Below are 22,674 nucleotides of genomic sequence, written 5' to 3'. Positions count from 1 at the left end.
CCAGTTTCATGAGTCTCTGCTGTCAATTGCTCAGGCGCCTCTATTCTCGATCGAGCTCGGATGCTACTCGCACCGACCGATCCAGAGTTCTTACGGACCAGCTGTGGAAGATTACTTTCCCTCTGAGAAGAGTTCGGTGAAGGAGGATTTAACGAGGAGGAGCTCGGCTCCGAAGATTCACGACGATCCTCCGGCATGATTTGATTAGAAGAAGAATTGATCGAAGAGCTAGAAGACATTATTTTTTTCGGAAGGATGGAGTCGAAAGAAGATCTGAAGGAAATGAAGAACAGGTTGAAGATCGATCGGAAAGATTGAAGGTGGATCAGAAAACTTGAAGATTGATCGGAACTTCAAAGGTTGCGGCGGAGGAAGTAGAATGAACTAATGAGAACTGCTAATAAAAAACCTAGAGAGAGAAACAAAATCTAGAGAGAAGGGAGAGCAGCATACCTTATATATGCTTGGGCGAGAATAATGAATGCGAGGAGGATTTATTCCTTTATAAACAGTGGGAATCGTGGTTTCTTGATTTTCGCGAAATCCCAGAATTCACGCGCCTCATTGAAGATAGGTTGCGAAACGTCCGGGAAAGTGAATCGATCGAAGTTACCGAGCTCGGTTTGTAACTAACTTTTAGATTTGGCTCAAATGGGTTCGACTAAAAGTCGTACCCTTTCATCGAACTGAGGGGGGGGGGCTAAATGTTGGAGGTGAAAACCGCATCCCCGGTTTTCTCCGGTACAAACCAAGATCGGCACGAACTAAGCCCGGTTAACGAAGGGAATGTACCAGGAACATTGGGCCGAGTGAGTTCTTGGGCCGAACATAACCTAACAAGCCGAAGTCGGTCAGAAACTTCTCAAAGGAACCGAGAAGTTCTCTGAGTTCGGAGGAAAATGGAAAGTTTCCGAATAGAAAAAGGAAACTGACGAGAAGAAAGGAAATTATCGTGGGAAAAGGAAAATGACCGAGAGAAAAAGAAAGTCTTCTCGGTCCTATATCGCATAGAAGACCCACGAAGACCGACTTAAAAGACATATATAAAGGAAGAGGAATCGACACCAAAAGACACAAGAAATTCCAGAGAGACTTAGAAATGGAGAACTCAATACTTTAGCTTCTTAGTTTCATAAGTCTTAGTTCGTTATTCAACCGAACTCAGTTGCATTCTTTGATCGATCTAATAAAATCTGAGTTTGCCGATCTAAATTATTATTTAGTCACTTGTCGATATTCACATATCAACAAGTACATAAACTAGTTTTATTCAAATTTCAATTTTATGATTTAATCTATATTCTTATTTTTTTCTCATGTTTCTTGTTTAATTCTCTCTTCTTTTTTTTTCTAAAGTTTTTGTTTTGCCTAAGTCATCCATAAAAAAATCTTCGAGGTCCAACAAAAGATTCTGCATGCAAATTAAATTAATTGAAGAGTTAAATGAAATAAATTTCTTGATATATATATATATATATATATATAACAAAAGGTTTTGCATGCAAATTAGATTAATTGAAGAGTTAAATGAAATAACTTTTTTGATATAATATATATATAAATTAGATAACATACGTATAACATCACAAACATGTAACAATAAAAAATGCATCATATATATATATATATATAATTTTTTTTCCTGTTCCATTTTTTTCAAAATTATTTAAAGATGTTTATTTTAATATTTTAATGACAACTTGTACATTATACAGTATCTTTTAGAATTGTTGAGTTGATTTTTAATTTAATATAACAAATGTAAATAGTGGGATTATTCTTTTCTATATTTAGTTGAATTGTAAAGATGTTGTAATTCTAGTTTATCAAGTCACCGTTAAAGGCAATTTCAATGCAATCTGTTACACCGTCTCTTTTCTTCTTCATTAACAATTATCCCAACTCGAAATCTAAAGATGATGGGAATAATGCATTCAGACTGCCATGGATTCGATCGTCAAGTTATATTAAAATTATGTTATAATTGAAAACCAACGAACTTATTGGTAAGGTTGGATTATTAAGTGGACTCGATCCACTGAAAAAAGAATATCTCTAAAGATATATGTCGACTTAGACCATCTCCAATGTAAATTTCTATTTTTTACTCCAAAATGGAGTTGTGTTTTGTTCTAATGTATGACTCCATTTTTGACTCCAAAAAAGAATATTCCTAATAGATTCTATTTTTCTTTAACTTTTAATAACCTATAACTTTTAGAAGTTACAAAATAACTCATTTATTTTTATTTTATCTAAAATATTTATAATTTACGAATTTAATAAAATTAAAATATTTATTAAATAAAAAATTACATAAAATCATAAAAACATAAGAAATTTAAGGCTATATTTTATTTTTGATTTGTAGAGGAATTGTATTCCTACTTTTTGAATAGTAACATTTTTGTTTTTTATTGATATGCAGTTCAGTCAAGCCAAACTAATGCTACAAGAAGATCCAAAGTTCAAAACAGGTTGGAAATTTGAACATGTTTGGAATATTATTAAAAACTTTGAAAAGTTTAAAGATGGTGCCGATCCTAAACGCATATTAATCCCACCTCGTGCCGAGTATACATCGTTCGAGTCTGGAAATTCCATTGATTCTCCTACACAAGCATCTCCAGGTTTGTCTTCATTTTCTTTAAACTTAGATGATACCGACGAGCTTACTTGCGGATCTCCCTCTCCACGACCAATGGGGATCAAGAAATCCAAAAATAAAAGAAAACTTGTTGATCAAACAACATCAGTTATCAACATTTTAGAAGAAGGAAATAAACAACTTTTGGAGCAATTAAAGAAGACAAGTGCACAAAGACAAGATCATCTGGAGATTCAACAGAAAAACTATGCTTTGAAAGAGCTGAAGATGGAAAACAAAATGTTATTTTATGACATGAGTTCCATATCAGATCCAAATATTCGTGCATATGTTCAAGGCGAACAAACAAAAATTTTACAAAAGCGGAATGCTCAACAACAAAATCAAGAATTTCCTCCTCCATCAACTTCGTTTGGACAATATTTTAATGATATCGGTGGATCAGGAAGCGATTTAGCAGAATATTAAATTGTTTGTATTTGTTGTGTTAAACTTTTATGTTTATCTTTGATTTTAGCACTTGTTGTGTATTTTTCAGTTTATTTTAAGTTGTAATATTTTGAAATAAAAATTTTAGTGTTCAAATATTTATGATTGTCTATTTTATATTTTTTTAAACTATTAAAGTCCTATAATCTTGTCAAAAAATTTTATAAACATGAATCATAAAATAAAAACTTAATTATTAAACCGATAGTTATATATATATATATACATACATAAAGACCATTTTTTAATTATATATATATATATATATATATATATATAAGTCAAAATGATATGTGTCATACAAATATTAAGTGTATATCTGAAAAAATGCATATAGCTATATATAATGTCGAAAATAATGTTGTATTGATAAAAAGTATAAAATTATAATGATTTAATATTTTAAGGATCAGATTGTAAATAAAAAAAGTATAGCTGCAAAATAGAGTAGAATAAAGTTTTACTCCAAATATAGAGCAATCTCTATTTTTCTCCATTTTGCAGTCAAAATAGAATAGGGTTGGAGTGAAATTTACTCCATAATAGAGTTTACAGCAAAAAATGGAGCAAGGTTAGAGATGCTCTTAGACCTTCATTGCGAAACTTGGGCTGAAACGATTAATTGCCATGGATTCGATCGTCAAGTTGATATTAAAATTATGTTATAGTTGAAAAGCAACGAACTTATTGGTAAGGTTGGGTTATTAAGTGGACTCGATCCACCGAAAAAAGAATATCTCTAAAGAGATGTGTCGACTTAGATTTTCAATGCAAAACTTGGGCTGAAACGATTAATTCCCACTAAGCCATATTCAAATTAATCAATTACAAATACAAAACAGCCTCATATCTCTTATATTTTACAAGACAGTAATATATAATTTCTGTTTTACAAAGTGCATTGGATTTTTTGATATTTACAAAAATACCACATAGGTTATCATATTTATAAAAGTCAACGAAATTTTTAGTATTATCAAAGCTGACCCAGGTCTTTTTATATTTTCAAATTGCCCCAGAATTTTTGGAATAACATTTTAGGTATTTAAAAAATCCTCCTAAATATTACGTATTTACAAATTACCCCATATCTTTCGTTAATTACAAACATTCCACAATTGTTTTTGCTATTTTCAAAATTTCCCCATACTTTCAAGTATTTACAAATACCCAATAACATTATTTACAACACTCCCCAAATCTTTTCGGTAATTACATATATGCCCGAATCCTTTGGTATTTATAAACGTGCCCCGTATCTTTTGGTTTTTTAAGAATACCCTAGTTCTTTTGTAATTATGGGATAATAATTAAAACAAAGCAAATTAACTGTGTTTTTATTTATTCATGCAGGTTGATTCATGAAAGCTGAAAGGCATGGCGGCCAGATGTTTTATTGAAAATCTCGCGCATGTGAACAAAAAGACAAAAACACCCTTTAACTATTTTGTTTATTTCCTTTTTTATTCATTTTTTTCTCCAATCATTCGTATTCTCCCTTCTTCCTCTCTTCTCTCTCTCGGCATCAGCCATGGCGGTTTCTATCTTTATCCCTCCAAAACCTCCTTTCTAGAGACCCCTCTCTCGATTCCGCCTTCTCATCTCCTGTAAACCTCGCCCAACGTTTCTTCATCACCGGTTTATGTAATTCCGTTTCCGAGGTTTCAAAATTTTCCTCGATTTTGATGGCAATTGTGACGGGAGATCGGTATGTTGAGAAGCTGCAGAAGTTTCTAGAGGATGAAGCCGAGTCGCTTCTCGAAGAAACCATAATTCTCAAGCTTAACCCAGCTGGTCTTCACTATGTTCATCTCCGCCTTGAGTCTCTCCGTGAGCTCGAGAGCATGCTCTCTGGTGCTCCTGTTGACTACCTTCGCGCTTACGTTGCCGACCTCGGTGACTACCGTGCACTCGAGCAGCTGCGTCGTATCCTCCGGATCCTCACTTCACTTAAGGTCGTTTCCACGCTTCCTTGGCCTTCTCGTGATCCCACGCCGTTATCTCTTATTCCCTTTGGTAGGCTTAAGGTTTTAGAGCTTCGTGGCTGTGATTTGTCCACTTCTCCGGCCAAGGGCTTGCTCGAGCTTCGCCACACCCTGGAGAAGATCATCTGCCATAACTCCACCGTCAGTTTTCATTCCTACTTTTTTTTTTTTAAATTCCGTTGGCTTCAGGTTGATAGAGAATTGTCTCGGCATTAGGTTGATTAGGAAATTGAAAGCTATTAGTATATTTGAAGGGACAATGAACAGTTGAAGGTTTCCATGTCATTTCTTCCATGGAGTTTTACTGGCCGCATAGATTAAGTAATGTATTGTTACCATTTCGATATAGGATGCGTTGCGGCATGTGTTCGCAAGTAGGATTGCTGAGATAACGAATTCGCAAGAGTGGAATAAGTTGGCGGTCATATCATGTTCTTGTAACCGTCTTGTGCTCATGGATGAGTCCTTGCAGCTTCTGCCGGCTGCTGAGTCGCTTGATCTGAGCCGAAACAAGTTTGCAAAGGTGGATAATCTTAGGAGATGCACCAAACTGAAGCACCTTGATCTTGGTTTCAATCATCTTAGAACAGTCTCTCACTTGAGTCAGGTGAGAAACTTCAGGCTTCAGCATATCCATGCATAGGTTTCATTTGATCAAAACTTACTGTTGTACCCGCTTTTTCCCTCGAAGTTTGTATTCTTATTGTCATTTGAACTGCTTGTCTCCATAGTTTGATAAATATGATGGGTTAATTTTGAAAACATGTATTCTGGTTTCACCCTTGGGACCAATGTTTTTTTGACAACGCAGGTACCCTGTCATCTTGTAAAACTTGTTTTGAGGAACAACGCTCTAACTACATTGCGTGGGATTGAGAACTTGAAGTCACTCGAAGGCCTTGATGTTTCCTACAATATTATTTCAAACTTTTCAGAATTGGAGTTCCTTTGGAGTCTTTCACTACTGAAAGAATTGTGGCTGGAAGGAAATCCATTTTGTTGTGCTCGATGGTACAGGGCACATGTCTTCAGCTACATTGCTCTTCCAGAGGATGTAAGTTATTTTTCTTTATTCTTGTTTCGAAGATCCTGGAATCTTGTCGTCGTTGTCGAGAAGACAGAAATTGAGCTGTGTCAGATTGTGCTTGATTTGTAATGCTTCTTATGTTGTACGGCTTTTCAGTTGAAGCTAGATGGCAAAAAGATAGGAACTAGAGAATTTTGGAAGAGGCAAATCATTGTAGCCCATAGGCGAAGTGAGCCTGCCAGCTACGGATTCTATTATCCAGCTAGAGAGGGAGGTAATGAAGAAGGAAACTGTGATAGAAAAACGGTAAGCAACCGCAAGTTCATTTACAATATACTTGCACGCATATCTATTATATTCTCTTGCTTGTAGCGACTTTTTTTCCTGCGTGATAGTGTATTCAGAGAAATGAAATAAGGAATGAAAAAATCAAGCCATTTAATTGGGCACTGTGGTGTGACTTTCTGAATTCATGCGACTTCTCTGTTCCATAAGGCACATGTCGCATTCAGCTTCTCTATTTGTGCTATTCAGTATCTTGGTTTGTTTTGTTTGCTATATATATGTATTGAAAGCTTATTATTCTGATTTAACCTTTAACAGAAAAAGATCTGCCGTGTCGCTTCTATTGATAGCACTTACATGAATTCTGACCAAGAGGCAGTTTCAAGTGATCACGAGAACAAAGAAAATGTGAAGTGTGATCAAGAGGCTGATATATCTGGTCTTATAAGGAAAGTTGAAAACATGAAGAAAGAACGGTCTGTTCTGTGGTTGCGAGAGTTCAAGGAGTGGATTGATCATTCATCAGAGGATTTCGCAAATGTCAGCAAAGACAGCAATATGGAAAAGCAGTACCTTAAAAAGACTAGTGAACTCCCAAGGAAGCATGGTGGAACACCAAGATATGCGTCCAAGTCTCTACGAGCTTCAAGAGATAAGGCCTATAGGAAAAGTTTGGAATGCAATGGTTCATACGTGGATCATAAAAACGGTCTGGATCATGTGAAGTACGTTGAAGGTAACGAGACACAGAAGATAAATGATGACATCTCTTCATTAGAACCTCGAAGTACAATTCAAAATCAGAAGTATCAGGAATATTTAGATGATGAGAAGGAATCTGTGTCAGTTGAACCAAACAACCTGATTTCTGCAGCACCTCCCATGGAGAAGTTAGCTGAAATGGGAAATATGTCAACATTTGATATAAGCCAGGATATGATGGCATCATTTTCCTCATCAACATATCCTGGGTCACCCCCTCATTATCAGAAAGATGTCTTATATCGACGTCACAGCTTGGTAGAAGAAATCTTGCAGCTTTCTGCAGATTCTTATTCAGTGGAATCATCTGATAGCACAAGCAGCTGCAGTGAAGATGCTAACTATGACTCTGAGTCTGAGTATTCGAATCATGAAGACGGTCGGTTGACAGATCTTCTTAATATGAATAGGCTAGGGGAGGACGTTCCGGTATGTGAACCAAAAGTAACAAGCTCTCTTGATTCTCAACCAAAGAATGGTAGCATAATAAAAACTTTGAGGGCTGGTGAATCGGTGAAGGAGAATACCACTAACATTCTTTCGGAATTGCATAATGGTGAACTTGATTCTGGTGTTAATCAGATTGACCATTTGGTTGATACAAGGAAAAGCAAAAGGAAGCCTATAAAAAGATTTGTTTCCTTTCAGAAAGAGGAAAGTTCTAATACTAATGAAGAGACATCTCTGAGGAGTGATGCAGATATTTGTTTTTTTGGTGAAGAGGGGTCTATTTCTAATCAATTGCAGGAAAGTTCCCTGTCAACTGTTTGTAGTAGTAGTAATAGCAATATTAGATTTATGGGGACTGAAAACGCACATGAAGGAAAAAGAGATTTGGTTGAGGGATATTTTCCAGCAAAACTGTCAGAAGCCAGTTCTCAAGAAACTTGTAGGACGTACATGAGTTGTGATTTTATACTACAGAAAGGTTCCACGTACGAGCAACGGTGAGTTTTTTTTTTTCATTTGCGTGGTTGTAGATGTGAGGTAAAGGATAGAAATGCGAGTCCCTTTCAATAGGTTTATACATTAGTTTTAATATTTGATTCCTGATTTGTCATCCTTTTCTAGTATGTCTAGGCTTTCTTATTATTCAATCGAACTGGCTCATTAGATTTAGATGCTTTGGGCTTCCTTAAACTGGGTGAAGTCTGAAATGTTTTACTTGAATTTCGGTTTCCTTTTTTAACTGCATCTCTAGTTGAGAAGAAACATCTTACCAGGATGCTATCTATTCTCGTCCGTTCTGACAGTTTTCTGAAATACAGGGAAGTAGTGTTGCTGCTGAGTAGCCTAGACAAGCTGTACGTGCTACTCCTGGGTGTGTCTACTGATTGTCAAGGTTAGGCTAATCCTCTGCTTATCACGTCATAAGTTTTGCTGATGCTGAGTTCTTAACGGCCGTGGGTCTTTACAGGGAGCACCTTGAGTTTACTGTATTCCTATGGAATCAACGATTTACAAGATGTTTCAGTTGGTCTTGGACTTCAGCTTGTGAGGTTAGTCTTTCTCTGGTTCGGCTTGGTAGATTTTGATTTCATGTCCATATCCCTGAACTTTTCTCTTTTCTTCTGGGTAGGCTACGTTTTTGGGAGGATGCAGGATTCATTTTTGTTACGAAGTGCATTGAGAAAACAACAGAATTACTCAATATCATACACGTTTATCCCCAGGCTACAGAAGTTAAATTTCCTCTGCAAAGGTAAGCTATTAACTTTCAACCAAGATTCGGCTCTGTAAATTTTTCTGTCATAATTTTTTTTCCATGTTAATGGCAGTCTGGAGAATATTCAGGTGGACTTGTTTGAGAAAGAAATATGTAGATGTATGAAGCTGAGTATATTCCAGTACAATGTTCTCCGTTTTCAGAGCAGCACTGGTGGAGGTATCTCTCTTTCGTGACTATAGTATCTTATATTGATAAAGAATTGCCTCACTGTATTTTTCATCGTCTCCCCTGAAACCACACGTGAAAGTAGACTTGGAAGTGTATTTACTATCGATAATTTTGCAAACCTGTGGTTAGGCAAGATCAATTACTCATGCTCGTGTCGGCCACCTGTAGTATAGGATTCATATTACAATCGTGTCCCCTTCGTTTTTATACTCTCCGGTTTTTATTACATGACATCAAGAACACCACCAGAGATAATCCTTCGTGTCCCTTGTTACACTTAAATGTTCCGAAAAAATTTGCACTCTACATCATGAACCATGAAGCAGCGCAGTTTTGTTGCTACAGTTTATTTAAGTCCGTTACGTCCCAAACCTCCAATACAAGCTCTCACTGATTGACTACTAAGATTTTTGTTCATTTTGAACTGAACAGAAGTGTCGTGGCGTTGGCGGTCGCTATTTGTGGCTGGTGGGCGTCTCTTTATATGCAATGAGGACTTCACACAACTTTGTTCTCGAACATCATATACCTCTTCTGCTCCATATTTCTTGCTTGACTCGTGTTGCTCCATTTCTGATATATCTGAGACGGTAATAAGCTTTTTCATTCTTATTACCCCTTTTGCTCGCACTTCATCAAGAGATGAGATGTTAACTTCCATGTACAAACTTGAATATTGTCCTTGTCCAGATCGTTGAATCGCAAGGCGGGATTGTGTCTTTGAAGATCAAAGAGAACAAAAGAGTGGATTCAGTTGCATGGAAGCTAGAGTGGTGCAACCCTGAGAATGCACTCAAGTTTGTGTCTTTGCTCAAAGCTCTTCACCCTGATTCGCCACAATGCCCGTTGGCTGTAAGATACAGGAGATAAGCCTTTGTTTCCCTTTTTTTCGTTTGGCTTTGCCGGTCATTTTCTCTATGTAGTTATGTATATAACTCACGTACATTGTTTATATTCATTTGGTTCAATTTGTTTATGGGTTAAAATCATCTCTTTTGTGCCTTTCTTTCCGTTTGTAGTAACAGAGTGTGATTTTAAACCGCTTAAAATGGTATTTTGTGCACGCAGACGTGATTTCAAACCGCTTAAATTAGACAGACAGAGCAAGAGGACTCTTGATTCCAAGTGAAACATGAGGATACACTTTTTGGTTATCGAACTTACTGTGTAAACACAAACAATAAGACATGTATTGACTTGATGTGTTAGCTAGTTCGTTAGCAGCTGAACTGATCTCGTTTTGTTCGGACAAGTTCCAGCGGTAATCTCTCCAGTGCCATCTGGAAAATATCTCACATGAATCGTTGTTACCGTATGATCCAAATCATAAATGAAGAAAAGAAAAAGAAAGAACGATTGATTGAATCTCTATCTCACCCACAGTCTTGGAGCCGTTGGATCAGATTTCGGTTGTGCTTTTGCTAGCTTTGACTTGAAACTTATGGTAATGCATACCTTAAACTCCACTGAGAAGGGGCTGTTCCACATGACAATGATCATGGCCGGCCCAGTTGTTCACAGTATAAACAAATTAGAGTCTTTTGTTTCAATGTTAACCAAAGAAACTTACCCGGCGAAAACGGACGGACACATCAGAAGCCGAGGAAGTAAAACGTAAATTGGTAGTGTCATGTTACGGCACACATCTCCATCTGCAATCTGAACGATGACATCGAGAAGAAGAACTGTCTTAATCTCTTAAGCAAGCATTTTCGATATTACAATTTATTGCATAAACAAACTAAATGGTCATAGTTAACCTGTGTAGACTGAATTAGAGAGGTCTCGGTGATAATTCTCTCCCCTACAATTATTGACTCGACACGGAGTAGGTGAATGTCGATAGAAGTAATAGGAACTGAAGATGTTTCCACTGTTAACTCGCCACTTAGTGGATCCTGCAAAGAGCATTGAGTGGCTATTTTTCCCGTCACTCGAAAACCACCTTGTGAGATCAAAACATAGTCCTATTAGTTTCTCTCATTAACAGATCAAGAGAACGGCGAAAAATCTGCAAATTGGTGTCAAGATGTTGGAAGAACAAAACCTGTTTTAATCTCGGGAAGTAACGGATGTCTCTGAGTGTCTTGAGTGATGTAGAAGATGACCATTTCTGGAGGAATAGGCCGCTCAGGAAGATCAACTTTAACCAAACAAAAAAAAAACGAGAAGAAAACATCACAAACGATCCAAATTTTCACAGAAACATCGATGAAGTCAAAGGAAAACGTACCTCTACCGCTCTCGATTATAAACTCCATTGTTGCAGATAAAGGTTTGTGCAAGTACCCTCGTGGTATATCTGCAGTTAGTAGATACTGTCACAGATTTTTGCATCAATTTTTGTTTTTCCAGTTCTCAGATGAACACACTCTTAAATCCTTTTCAAACAATGATCAGATTTACTCACTTGGATGTTGATATTTGTTCCATGAAATGTCTCATAGAACTTTTCTACAATGTTTTCCCTAGGCTCTCTAAGATTAACAGAGAATGGTATCTGCAGGAACAAACACAAACCATACAGCTCAAGTTTCAATATCTTGAGCTTACTAATTGTTGAAAAACAAATTTCTCAAAAGGGACATTGTATATTTACCTCTGTAGTTCCTGGAGCGATTTTACCAGAAGTTCTGATTTCGATCGTCTTCTTGCTGTGACCATATGTCCAAGAAACGATATATGAATCTGATAGAGAAATTAATTAAAAACAAAAAACAAAAAGAAGCTAAGAACCAAACAGAGAAACAATGCTTACACGATTTGGATGGGTTTGATGACACCATAGAAGGACTCTATAACTCCAGCTGATCCTCCACGAACCTGAGAACAGTCGGAGATTTCAAGTCGATATTGATTTTCCACGAATTTGAACAAAGGCACAATCGAGAATGTGAGACCTGTAAATTGACCGATCCGTTGACGGATAAACGTATTACTCCGTGGGAAATCGAAGTAGGAGATTTTATCACGATTTTTCCTTCCACTGGCTCCTGATCGAAAATTGGAAACCGGATAATTTAAAAGTCGCTCTTCCTCGTTAAGTATCGTAATCAGAATAAAGAGATTCGAGACATACGGAAGAGCGATAGATACGGTTTGATCGAGAAAGTTTGACATTCACCGTCGTTGCCATTGAAGCACCGAACTGAGCTTCTCCAGCAGCAGCAGCAGCAGCAGCGGCTTTGTGTGGGTTATTCAACGGCGGAATACGCGAGACGGCAAGAAGTTCTCTATGTTAGGAAACAAACAGCAGGGTATGTGTCTCCACGTTGGACTTTTCGAAAGACAAAATGTTGAAAAACGACAAGCTGTTCTATCTGAAAGTTGGAAACTACATGAAATGTAATTTCAATAAAAATGCAATAATTACTGGAGGAGAGACTAGTGTTTCTTGTAAACTTAAATACTATATGTATATAAAAAAAAAGAGAGAGTGAGTGAAGATAATAAGAAGAAAAGAAGTTGTATTATTAACTTCATTTATTTACAAAATGGGAAGTATCTTTTATAAAATTCTATTTATAAGGAGAGAGCAAACATAAACGATCATAAGTAAAAGATGATGAAATCTACACGTGATCATATTAAGAGTAGGTAAATATTGTGGTGGAGAATCATTTACTTAACACTCTTTCTTGATTATTCATCACTAATAACATATTACGTACTGTTTCGTTAAAAACTTTATCATGGAAAAACCCATTGAGATAAAAACTAGGACAAAGAAAAAAGAGTACAATATCGTAATCTTCCTTTGGAAGTGATAAATATAAAATTTATTCATAGATCTTGCAGTCGGCGCATTCCAATACTATGGACATGTTTTCTGAATGATGAAGTGGGAAACGCCTTTGAAAAAAGATTTGCTGCATTGTCACTCGAGCAAACATATTGGATATTCACTTCCTGATTCTTCTCGAGTTCTTGAGTGTAAGAGAAAAATCTTGGAGGAATAAGTTTTGTTCTATCGCTCTTGATGAAGCCTTCCTTGAGTTGAGAAACACATGCAGCATTATCTTCGAATATTTGTGTTGGTTATGTATTGATGACTATTCTACTTGCACCTTGTATATGTTGAGTCATAGATCGGAGTCATATGCATTCTCTACATACTTCATGAAGAGCAATGATTTCCGCATAATTTGAAGAAGTGGCAACCAAAATCTGTTTTTGAGAACGCCACGAGATCGTCGTCCCACTAATTGTAAAAACATATCCAGTTTGCGACCGAACTTTATGCGGATCTGATAAATATACTGCATCTGCAAAACCAACTAGACCAACTTTGGGGTTTCTAGGATAAAATAAACCCAGATTAACCGTACTTTGGAGATAACAAAAAATATGTTTTATCCCATTCTAATGTCTGCGCGTAAGAGATGAGCTGTATCTTGCAAGTAGATTAGTAGCAAAGGCTATATCTGGTCGAGTACAATTTGCAAGATACATAAGCCCATCGATAGCGCTTATATAAGGTACTTTATGACCTAATACGTTTTTGCTATCTTCATAAGGTCGAAATAGATCCTTGTTAATATCAAGTGATCTATTGACCATTGGAATACTCAACGGAGTTGCATTATCCATTTTATAGCGTTTTAACACCCTTTTGGTGTAATTTGACTGATTCACAAATATTCCGTCTTGGAAATGCTCAATTTGGAACCCTAGACAAAATTTTGTTTTTCCAAGATCTTTCATTTTGAACTTTTCTTTCATGTGAGTTCTTGCATCATCAATTGCCTTTTGAGTTCCAATTATGTTCAGGTCATCAACATATACAGCAATGGTCACAAATCCTGATGACGATTTCGTAATAAACACGCAAGGGCATATCGCATTGTTGATGTATCATTTACTCAACAAGTATTCACTCAAGAGATTATACCACATGCGTCCAGACTGTTTTAATCCATAAAGTGATCGCTGTAATTTGACCGAACATATGTCTTTAGATGTTTCAGACAGCTTTGATCCTTCTGGGATCTTTACTCCCTCTGGGATTTTTATATATATATCACTATCAAGTGATCCGTATAGATATGCAGTCACAACATCCATAAGGTATATTTCTAGATTTTTGGATGCCATTAGGCTCATTAAGTACTTGAATGTGATTGCATCCATGACCGGAGAATATGTATCTTCATAATCAATTCCCGATCTTTGATAAAAACCTTGTGCCACAAGTCGGGCTTTATATCTTGTGACCTCATTTTTCTCATTTCTTTTTCTCACAAAGACCCATTTGCACCCGACTGGCATTACATCTTCTGGTGTAATGACTATAGGTCCAAAGACATTTCTTTTATTCAGGGAGATTAATTCATTTCTCGTGACCATTTGCCATTTCTCCCAGTCAGGCCTTTTATGGCATTCTGACACAGACCTTGGATCTGGATCATCATTTTCATTTTCAGTTTCTTTGGATACTGAAAAGGAGAACATTCCATTTGTATCATTTATCTTACTTCTATCCCATAATGTCCCACTTTGGGCGAAGTTAATGGAAATCTCATACTTTTCAGTATCATGTTCGTCTTCTGGACGAACTTCTTTAACTGGTTTTTCTGGAACCTCTTCATGTATGTCTTCAGGACATATATCTTTATATGGTTCTTCTATAATCTTTTCACCAATGTCTTCAAGACATTTTTCTTTATTCAGTTCTTCTGGAACCTTGTCTCCTAATTTCTTTTTCTTTCGAGGATTTTATCCTTCAAGTCCATCGACCTCTCGCGCTTTAATTAAAACTGCGGTTCATTTACTTTATTCCCATCAATAACTTGTTCCGGAACATTTATTTTTAATGGAGCATTAGCAGCGGGGATATATGATTTCGTCACCGTTCTCCTATCTGTGAACGCATCAGGTAACTGGTTTGCCAAGCTTTGCTCATGTATTATTTTCTGAACTTCCACTTCGCGTTGATGGGTAGGGGGATCAAGATAAGCCAAGGTTTGTGTACACCATGTGATATCCTTTGCTGATTCTTTTGATCCTCTCCTTAACGCACGAAATTCATTTTGATTAAAGTGGCAATCGGAAAAACGTGTCGTAAACATATCTCCTGTTATCGGTTCAAGATATCTAGTTATACTTAGTGGCATATAGCCAATATATAGTCCCAATCTCCTTTGTGGCCCCATTTTTGTTCTTTGTGGTGGGGCTATTGACATAGACCGCACATCCAAAAATGCGGAGATGGGATACATTTGTCTCCTTGCCAGATGTTAACTGTATTGAGGAATATTCATTATATGCACTTGGCCTCATCTGGACCAATGCCCCAGCATGCAATATAGCATGTCCCCATACAGTAATTGAGAGTTTTGTTCTCAATATTAACGGTCTTGCAATCAACTGCAACCGTTTTATCAACGACTCAGCCATGCCATTTTGTGTATGAACATGTGGAACCGGATGCTCAACATTTATTTCCAATGACATACAATAATCATTAAAGGCCGCTGAAGTGAATTCACCAGCGTTATCAAGCCTGATTTTTTTTATGGCATAATCAGGGAATTGCGCTCTCAACCTGATTATTTAGGGCAATGAATCTTGCGAAAGCCATATGTCATGTGGTCAATAGACACACATGTGACCATCTATTAGATGCGTCAATTAATACCATAAAATATCTAAATAGCCCGCACGGTGGGTGAATCGCCCCACATATATAACCGTGTATTCTCTCTAAGAATACAGAGGATTCATTCCCAACTTTGGTTGGCGAGGACCTATTTATGAGTTTTCCTTGAGAACATGTTTGACATAAAAACTCTCCCGATTGAAAACCCTTCAATGGGTGGCCACTCGAGTTTTGATCAATCCTTCTCATCATGACTGATCTAGGATGGCCAAATCTTTCATGACATACTCTAAATGTACTAGTAAACCCCGAGTTTACTGTAACATATGATTCAATCATATTCATTTTTGTGCAATATAACCTAGAGGACATCATTGGTCATTCTTCCAATACATGTTTCCTCTCAGATGTAATGCAAAAATATTCAATGACATTCTTATTCGTACTTGCTATATATATGATATCCATTTCCTCGAATACCTTTAAAACTTAACAAGTTTCGGCTAGATTTGGGGGAATATAATGCATCACTTATTTCAAACTTCGCCCCCTTGCCATTGAAAAATTAGCTTTTCCGGAACCTATTATAATGTTTGCATTACCAGATATGGTACTCACGCTTCCGATGGAGTCCTTTATCGTGAGACAGGAGAAATACTTTTTATCTTTAAGTATAGTATATATCGTAGCACTGTCGGCTAGACATGTATTTCCCTCCTGAATCTCAAACGGTAACATGTTCTGAATCACAATATGCAAGAAAATGCATTAATAAACCACAACATGATTTTAGAAATTAATTTATATTAAGAAAAACCTTTTCTTGTTAACAAAAATATATTACATTCTTATTTAAAATTACATTGCTTTTTCTTGTCTTCTTCAAGAAGACTTTATATTACATTGATTTTAATCGTTTTGTTTCCGTTGATTCTTCAGGATCAACAAGGAAATCAGCGATATCAAGATGAGTACAATCACTTATGCCATCAAAGGAAGGTCGAGTTTCATTGGAGATGAAATTGGTTTCAAAATTCTTTCGTTTATCCTTTTTTTTGGCATTTTGTGAAGCTCGGTACAGATCGGCTAAATGTCTTGGCGTACGGCAGGTTTTTGCCCAATAATTTTTCATGCCGCATTTGTAACAAACAGTTTCTTTTTGCTTTCCTGCTTCCCTACCAACATCAATTTGTCTTCCTCGTCCACGACCTCGTCCGTGACCGCAGACGCGTTCGGCTCTATTATTTTGACTGGATGACGCAACATTCGCTTCAGGGAATGGCGATGATCCAGTTGGATGAGTTTGATGGTTTAACATCACAAGCTGATTATTTTGTTCACCTACAAGGATGACTTGCATCAACTCCGAGTAAGTGGTGTAACCTTTTGTCCGGTATTGCTGTTGCAGGATTATATTTCCAGAATGAAATGTTTGGAGAGTTTTTTCGATCATGTTGAAATCACTTACCTCCTGTCCACATAACACCATCCTAGAAGTATTTCTGAACATAGCAGAATTATATTCACCAACACTTTTGTAATCCTGAAACCGGAGATTCAACCACTCATGTTTGGCTTTTGATAAGATCACATATTTCTGGTGATCAAACCTATCTTTGAGAGATTGCAAAAGATCTGCAGGATCTTCTTTCGTGATGTATTCCTCTTTTAAACTATTATCGATGTGGTGGAGCAAAAATATCATGGCTTTCGCTTTTTTCTCATCTGATGTCGTTTCCAACTTATCGATGGTATCGAGAAGTCCGTTTCCTCTTAGATGGATTTTTGCACCTACTGCCCATGACATGTAATTTTTGCCAGACACATCAAGGGCAGGGATTTCGAGCTTCGCCAAATTCGACATTATAACTGTATATATATCATAAATTTAGCGAGATATTTAATTTAAATTTTGTTTTTAAAGAAAAACATGATAAAAACTTTTGAATATGCATATATATATATATATATATATAGGCAATATAGAAGGCATAACCTTTTATATAATTGAGGAGGCAGAGCCTACTATAGTTTTTAGGAAGAGGCATAACCTTTCATTCCATATATAAACAAAGAGGATGTATAACCTTCCACTCCATTTATATGATCTGAGGAGACATAGTCTACCATATAATCATATGATCGTGAAGGCATAGTCTATCTTAACGATTGGTTCGGGGAAGGCAGAGCCTATCATCTCGTACACTTTAAAAATAAATTGAACATAAATTTAAATCAACGGTTTGGGAAAGGCAGAGCCTATCATCCCAAAATAATATATAAAATTGAAATAAATCAAACATAGATTTAAATCTTATCTTTTTGGTATAAGAACGGATCGAAAAGCGCTCGTGCTGATAACGTCTTGTAAACTTAAATATTATATTTATATACAATGAGAGAGAGTGAGTGGAGATGATATGAGGGAGAGAAGTTATATTATTAACTTTACTTACTTACAAAATGGGCAAGTATCCTCTATTTATAAGGGGAGAGCAAACATAAACTACCACAAGTAAAATGTGATGAAATCTACACGTCATCATATTAAGGATAGATAAATATTGTGGTGGAGTATCATTTACTTAATAGTGTTAAATAAATAAATGATTATTAACCACAAACTTCATCAATCTTTCGTTTGCTTACGTGTGATTTTTACCACTTTTTTATAATCTTTTATGCTTGTCCTCATCTTATAAATAGAGGAACTTCTCCCTTTTATAATTGAAGTGAAGTTAATAGAAAAACTTCTTCTCCCTCCCTCTTATTGTCTCTCTCCACTAACTTTATCTCTCTTTTTAATATATAATATGGCTTTGAATGGAGAAAGCAAATCAGGTGATGCAAATCTAGCGGTTCAAGCAGATCAGGCGTATCAAGTGCGGATAAGACGGATCAAGCGGAACAAGTGCGGATCAAGCGGTCCAAATATATTATATAACGGGAAAAATAGTTCAAAACATATATTTATATTTAAATTAAATATTAATAGAAAAAATAGTTATGATTATAAATATGAATACTATACATAAACAAATAAAGAGATAATACATTAAGTGAAAAAAATTAATATATTATTATTTTAATTTTCCCATTCTGCAATTTGTTCTCTGATATACATCATATGATGTCCGCCTATCTCTGCTGCTTCAGTGTCGTCTAAATCATTTCAGATTTCTCGTTGTCAAATTCAATCTGGTCCATTATTTCTGCAAAATCTTCATCTGAAAATTTTGAAATTCTGATAAAATTATAAAACCTCATTGTAGCCATTACCACTTTTTTCTGTACTTCAATATTTTATCTAGGAAAATCAGAAAGAATCCTCTATTTTTTTTTCCGAACTCCAAATGTTCTTTCAATAACAGAACACAATGATGCATGCCATCGATTAAAAAATTCTTGCTTATTTCGAGGAGGAGAACCATTGTTAAACTGTGACATATGGAACCGAATAACCATGTTACGTGAAGATCTATAGGGATCAAGAAAATCCTGTTTATTTGGATATCTAGAGTCAACTAAATAATACTTATTAGCGGGGAGCAAATGAAATTCAGCGATACTAACTTGTGCCATCGTGCAAACTTTTGTATCGTGACAAGATCCTGGTGCACCATTCCAAACAGATGTGAACTACATATTGAAATAACAAATTGCCATGATGTTAAACGATGTTTTACAGTGCCGACTCCAATACATTCCTTGTAATTGAGGTTTCACCTTTACACATACATGAACTTCATCCACTGCTCCAAGAAATCCACTAAAACATGGCCAGTACCTTGAATTCATTAGAAGTCTGTCAAGAATTCTGAGTAGGTCTTGTCTTCTTGTAGTTATGATAAAATCACAAGCAAGTAACTCAGTCGCTGTAAGTACTTCAAAGAATTTCCTTTTCACTGTTTCTTGAGTTCTTCTGAATCATAATCCAACATCCCTTTGAACATTATTGTATCCACATATGCGTAGAAACATGACCATACTCTCTTCAATGCTTACATTTTAATGTTGGCCGTAATCCATAATTTGTTTGCAGGTTTTCACACAATGTTCTAAAATAAGTAAGTGACATTCTTAGTAGCTGAAGACAAGCAGCATGATATTATTGTAAGCGGCGCCAAATGTTCCTCCACCCCAAACCATTATATGTTTGTACTGGTCCTCTTTCAAAATACCGATTGTAGTAATTGAGTGCTGGTTGGATTATTAACTCCTCAAATTGCTCATTCTCCAAATTTCATAACTTAACTCTCTCTTTATAACTTAGAAAGCGGAGTACTCCATGTGATCGCAGCTGGCATATACGAAAAACCTAACATTTGAGAACACACATATAAAAATAATATTAGATAAATAAGATCTCAAATGACATGAATGAAATACATAACAACTTAATTATATTATTACCAAAAGTTTGCCAAACAGAACATAATCACTAATAACCAAGTACATGTGATACTAATCTAATCTTCATCGCCTGAGTCGCTTTGATGAGTTTCATTTAAATTTGGTCTTTGTCTTGTTCCTAAAATGTTGAATAATCCTCCTGCTTTACGTCCTTGAACGTTTCATGAACTAGGAAGTGGTGTTTCTACTGTAACTCCTTTTTGAGCATTCTATTGTTGTTTCTGTTTGAGTTCGCACTGCAAACCCATGTTGCACATTTGTTGGCGGACCCCATTGTGAAGCACTCGGCGATGAATCCCATGGCGAAACATTTGATGATGAACTCCAATGTGAGACATTTGGAGGTGTTCCCCATTGTAGAGCATTTGATGGTGAACCCCATTGTTTTGCAGTTTGTTGTGTGCCCCATTGTTGAGTGCTTGGTGATGTGCCGCATTGTGGACCACAGGATGGTGTGCCTCATCGTTGAGCGCTTGGTGGTATACCCCATTGTTGAGCGTTTGGTGGTGTGTCCCATTGTTGAGCGCTAAGTGGCATACCCCATTGTTGAAAAGGATGACCCCACTGACCACATGTATTATTACCACCAGAAGATGGACTACCAGAATGAAAATCACTTGAACTTGGACTCCCAAATTTTTTCCCGAGAAACACTTTCCAACACGTTCATCATCGCGTGTAAATTCAGTTAGAGCTTGTAAAAATTGTATCTTATCTTCGAAAGTATTATCAGCTCTATCAATGAAATACTTACGCCAAAATTCGCCTTCACGAAAATCTTGGATGCATGCTCAGTAGAAATTTGTATCCTTTGGAAGCTCCATCGATTCAAATGTCTTCATAGCCACATCAAAATTGTTGTAATTATCTTTGTCAAATGGATTCAAACGTAAATTTTAGCGTTGAAACTCTTTAAATCTAGTCATTATCTCTGTTAAGGTTGTTTCAAATGATTGTTTCTTACGACTTCCTCGTGAGCCACTCTCAAAAGAGACTTGTGAATTTCCGGCAAATAATTCTGGTACTTTTTTTTCAACTGATCAAGTTTTTCGTAAAAAAACTTATATATTATATTAACGCCGAACTCTTCGTTGAACTTTTTAACCATAAACTTTTTACCCAAAATTGTGGGATCTTTTAAAAGGTAATTATTCATCTTAGTCGTTTCATCATACATCTCAATAAATATTCTTTCTCGGATAGGAGTCCATTTAAAATTATCTGCACCCTACATATTCTCAAAATTCTCAATATATTTTTTACACAATTATAACTACACTAAAAATTATAAAAAGAAATGTTAACTATTTATCCGTGCTGATGATTCTGTGGGTACACTTGTCTCTCTTCGGATTGAAGCATTTGTGTTTTGTAGGCGGTTAGACGACATATCTACAAATGTAAAGATAACATTATTAATAATTAATATATTTTGTTTTAACAATAAATCATTATATTTATTCATAAAAAAACATGTATTTGTTAATGTTATATATGTTATCGTTATTAAATGTTGATTATACAATACATATATTTTATAACTGAGTAAAATTTAGTTACTTAAACTTCTAAATTTACGTAAAACGAACTATCAGTGATGACATGTCATAAAAACTATATATAATATCATATATTTTATAGTTACATAACATAATTATAATTATTTAATTCGCATGTTTATAATATATCTACAATGTACGTAACTATATTTGATTCAAATGAAATATATGTATTTGCTTGAAAAACATGAATAAATTTTTACTATTTTTATGAATTTTTTCAACTTTTATTAATTTTATTAACAGTATACCAAATATTATAATTTATGTAATTAGAAATCAATATAAATATTGCTATAATTTATGTTTTTCTAAATAAATATAAATATTACTATAATGTATACTTACTTTTTACATTGCTATGTAAATTAAAATTAGTGGTTCATCTTAAATAATCTTACTAACTTTACTAAATATAAATATGTATACTATACAAATATTATGTTTTGTACACACTTTAAAAAATAATTATCATAGAAATATTAAAAAACCTAACATATTTATAAGTCTAATAATTAACATTGTTATCCTTTATTATAGTGAAATATAAAAACATATATAATAAAACTAAATTATAAACATTCATTTACTAAAAATAATGTATTTTGTATACGAAGTGATGTACTTTGGTATAACATTTTTTTTCTGGATGGTGAGAATGTTTGATTTGTACACAAACTTCATATCTCTTTTTCTTCTTATATAAAGACACATATATAGTTTAATATAACTTCTTGATTTCTGTTAAGATAAAAGGGTCATCTTCTTGTTTTTATTAGATGTTCGCTAATTTGACGTTTCGTCTACTTCTTTCTACTAAAAAACAAAAAAAATTGCAGAAAGTAAAGCATTCACTCTTTTCTATCTACCAAACAAAATGTTGAATGTGAAATACTGAATGGCCCATCTGCTTAACTGGACTGTCCGTTTTTATTACATTCTCCATTCATACCCTATATACATAAGGTTTAAGTTTATAACAAGTAGTACATTTTCTGTCCTTTCATAGAAATGATATTTTTGATTGTGTTGCCTGATAAGAGATGTAAGA

General features: G+C 35.4%; 3 protein-coding genes and 1 pseudogene across 6 annotated transcripts; 1 reads left to right on the top strand and 3 right to left on the bottom strand.

The window, feature by feature from the left end:
* The first annotated feature begins 4,594 nt into the window (after positions 1 to 4,594).
* Positions 4,595 to 10,120, top strand: LOC18010985. Of its 2 annotated transcripts, none has more exons than XM_024150202.1 (11): positions 4,595 to 5,223; positions 5,555 to 5,689; positions 5,894 to 6,136; positions 6,266 to 6,415; positions 6,713 to 8,103; positions 8,425 to 8,498; positions 8,574 to 8,655; positions 8,736 to 8,858; positions 8,935 to 9,041; positions 9,486 to 9,643; positions 9,744 to 10,120. In XM_024150202.1, the coding sequence occupies exons 1-11, from the start codon at positions 4,783 to 4,785 to the stop codon at positions 9,921 to 9,923; spliced, it is 3,084 nt and encodes a 1,027-aa protein (XP_024005970.1). In that variant the 5' UTR covers positions 4,595 to 4,782; the 3' UTR covers positions 9,924 to 10,120. The 2 variants fall into 2 exon arrangements, with proteins under 2 accessions (XP_024005970.1, XP_006393396.1); XM_006393334.2 differs by having other exon boundaries at positions 5,432 to 5,689.
* A 33-nt stretch (positions 10,121 to 10,153) lies between these two features.
* On the bottom strand, positions 10,154 to 12,243 carry LOC18010948 (Down syndrome critical region protein 3 homolog). 3 transcript variants are annotated; one of them, XM_006393333.2, is made up of 11 exons: positions 12,133 to 12,243; positions 11,954 to 12,046; positions 11,812 to 11,876; positions 11,653 to 11,707; positions 11,464 to 11,553; positions 11,287 to 11,371; positions 11,101 to 11,196; positions 10,814 to 10,998; positions 10,624 to 10,712; positions 10,431 to 10,530; positions 10,154 to 10,333 (listed from the first exon to the last, which is right to left on the bottom strand). In XM_006393333.2, the coding sequence occupies exons 1-11, from the start codon at positions 12,187 to 12,189 to the stop codon at positions 10,271 to 10,273; spliced, it is 978 nt and encodes a 325-aa protein (XP_006393395.1). In that variant the 5' UTR covers positions 12,190 to 12,243; the 3' UTR covers positions 10,154 to 10,270. The 3 variants fall into 3 exon arrangements, with proteins under 3 accessions (XP_006393395.1, XP_024005971.1, XP_024005972.1); XM_024150203.1 differs by having other exon boundaries at positions 11,653 to 11,741; positions 12,133 to 12,212; XM_024150204.1 differs by having other exon boundaries at positions 11,653 to 11,741; positions 11,954 to 12,216.
* A 4,306-nt stretch (positions 12,244 to 16,549) lies between these two features.
* Positions 16,550 to 17,515, bottom strand: LOC112082971. The gene has a single exon (XM_024150690.1). It carries the CDS (start codon positions 17,513 to 17,515, stop codon positions 16,550 to 16,552), a length of 966 nt encoding a protein of 321 aa, XP_024006458.1.
* Positions 17,516 to 18,813: 1,298 nt separating this feature from the next.
* LOC112082970 lies at positions 18,814 to 20,109 on the bottom strand (annotated as a pseudogene).
* Between the last annotated feature and the right edge of the window lie 2,565 nt (positions 20,110 to 22,674).

The sequence above is a fragment of the Eutrema salsugineum genome, unplaced genomic scaffold (genome assembly GCF_000478725.1).
Source record: "Eutrema salsugineum unplaced genomic scaffold, Eutsalg1_0 scaffold_7, whole genome shotgun sequence".
NCBI lineage: Eukaryota > Viridiplantae > Streptophyta > Magnoliopsida > Brassicales > Brassicaceae > Eutrema > Eutrema salsugineum.
The sequence above is the reverse complement of the archived record's forward strand: the minus strand, read 5'-3'. Positions and strand labels throughout refer to the sequence as shown.

What these genes read in the sequence shown, in the direction of transcription:
- LOC18010985 (XM_006393334.2), top strand. Translation starts at nt 4,783, where the DNA reads ATGGCAATTGTGACGGGAGATCGGTATGTTGAGAAGCTGCAGAAGTTT. An exon ending in ACATTGCTCTTCCAGAGGAT is followed by an intron (nt 6,137 to 6,265) that starts GTAAGTTATTTT and finishes ACGGCTTTTCAG; the next exon opens with TTGAAGCTAGATGGCAAAAA. An exon ending in TTTCTGATATATCTGAGACG is followed by an intron (nt 9,644 to 9,743) that starts GTAATAAGCTTT and finishes GTCCTTGTCCAG; the next exon opens with ATCGTTGAATCGCAAGGCGG.
- LOC18010948 (XM_006393333.2), bottom strand. Translation starts at nt 12,189, where the DNA reads ATGGCAACGACGGTGAATGTCAAACTTTCTCGATCAAACCGTATCTAT. An exon ending in ACCGTATCTATCGCTCTTCC is followed by an intron (nt 12,047 to 12,132) that starts GTATGTCTCGAA and finishes ATTTTCGATCAG; the next exon opens with GAGCCAGTGGAAGGAAAAAT. An exon ending in ACTTCCCGAGATTAAAACAG is followed by an intron (nt 10,999 to 11,100) that starts GTTTTGTTCTTC and finishes TGATCTCACAAG; the next exon opens with GTGGTTTTCGAGTGACGGGA.
- LOC112082971 (XM_024150690.1), bottom strand. Translation starts at nt 17,515, where the DNA reads ATGTCGAATTTGGCGAAGCTCGAAATCCCTGCCCTTGATGTGTCTGGC.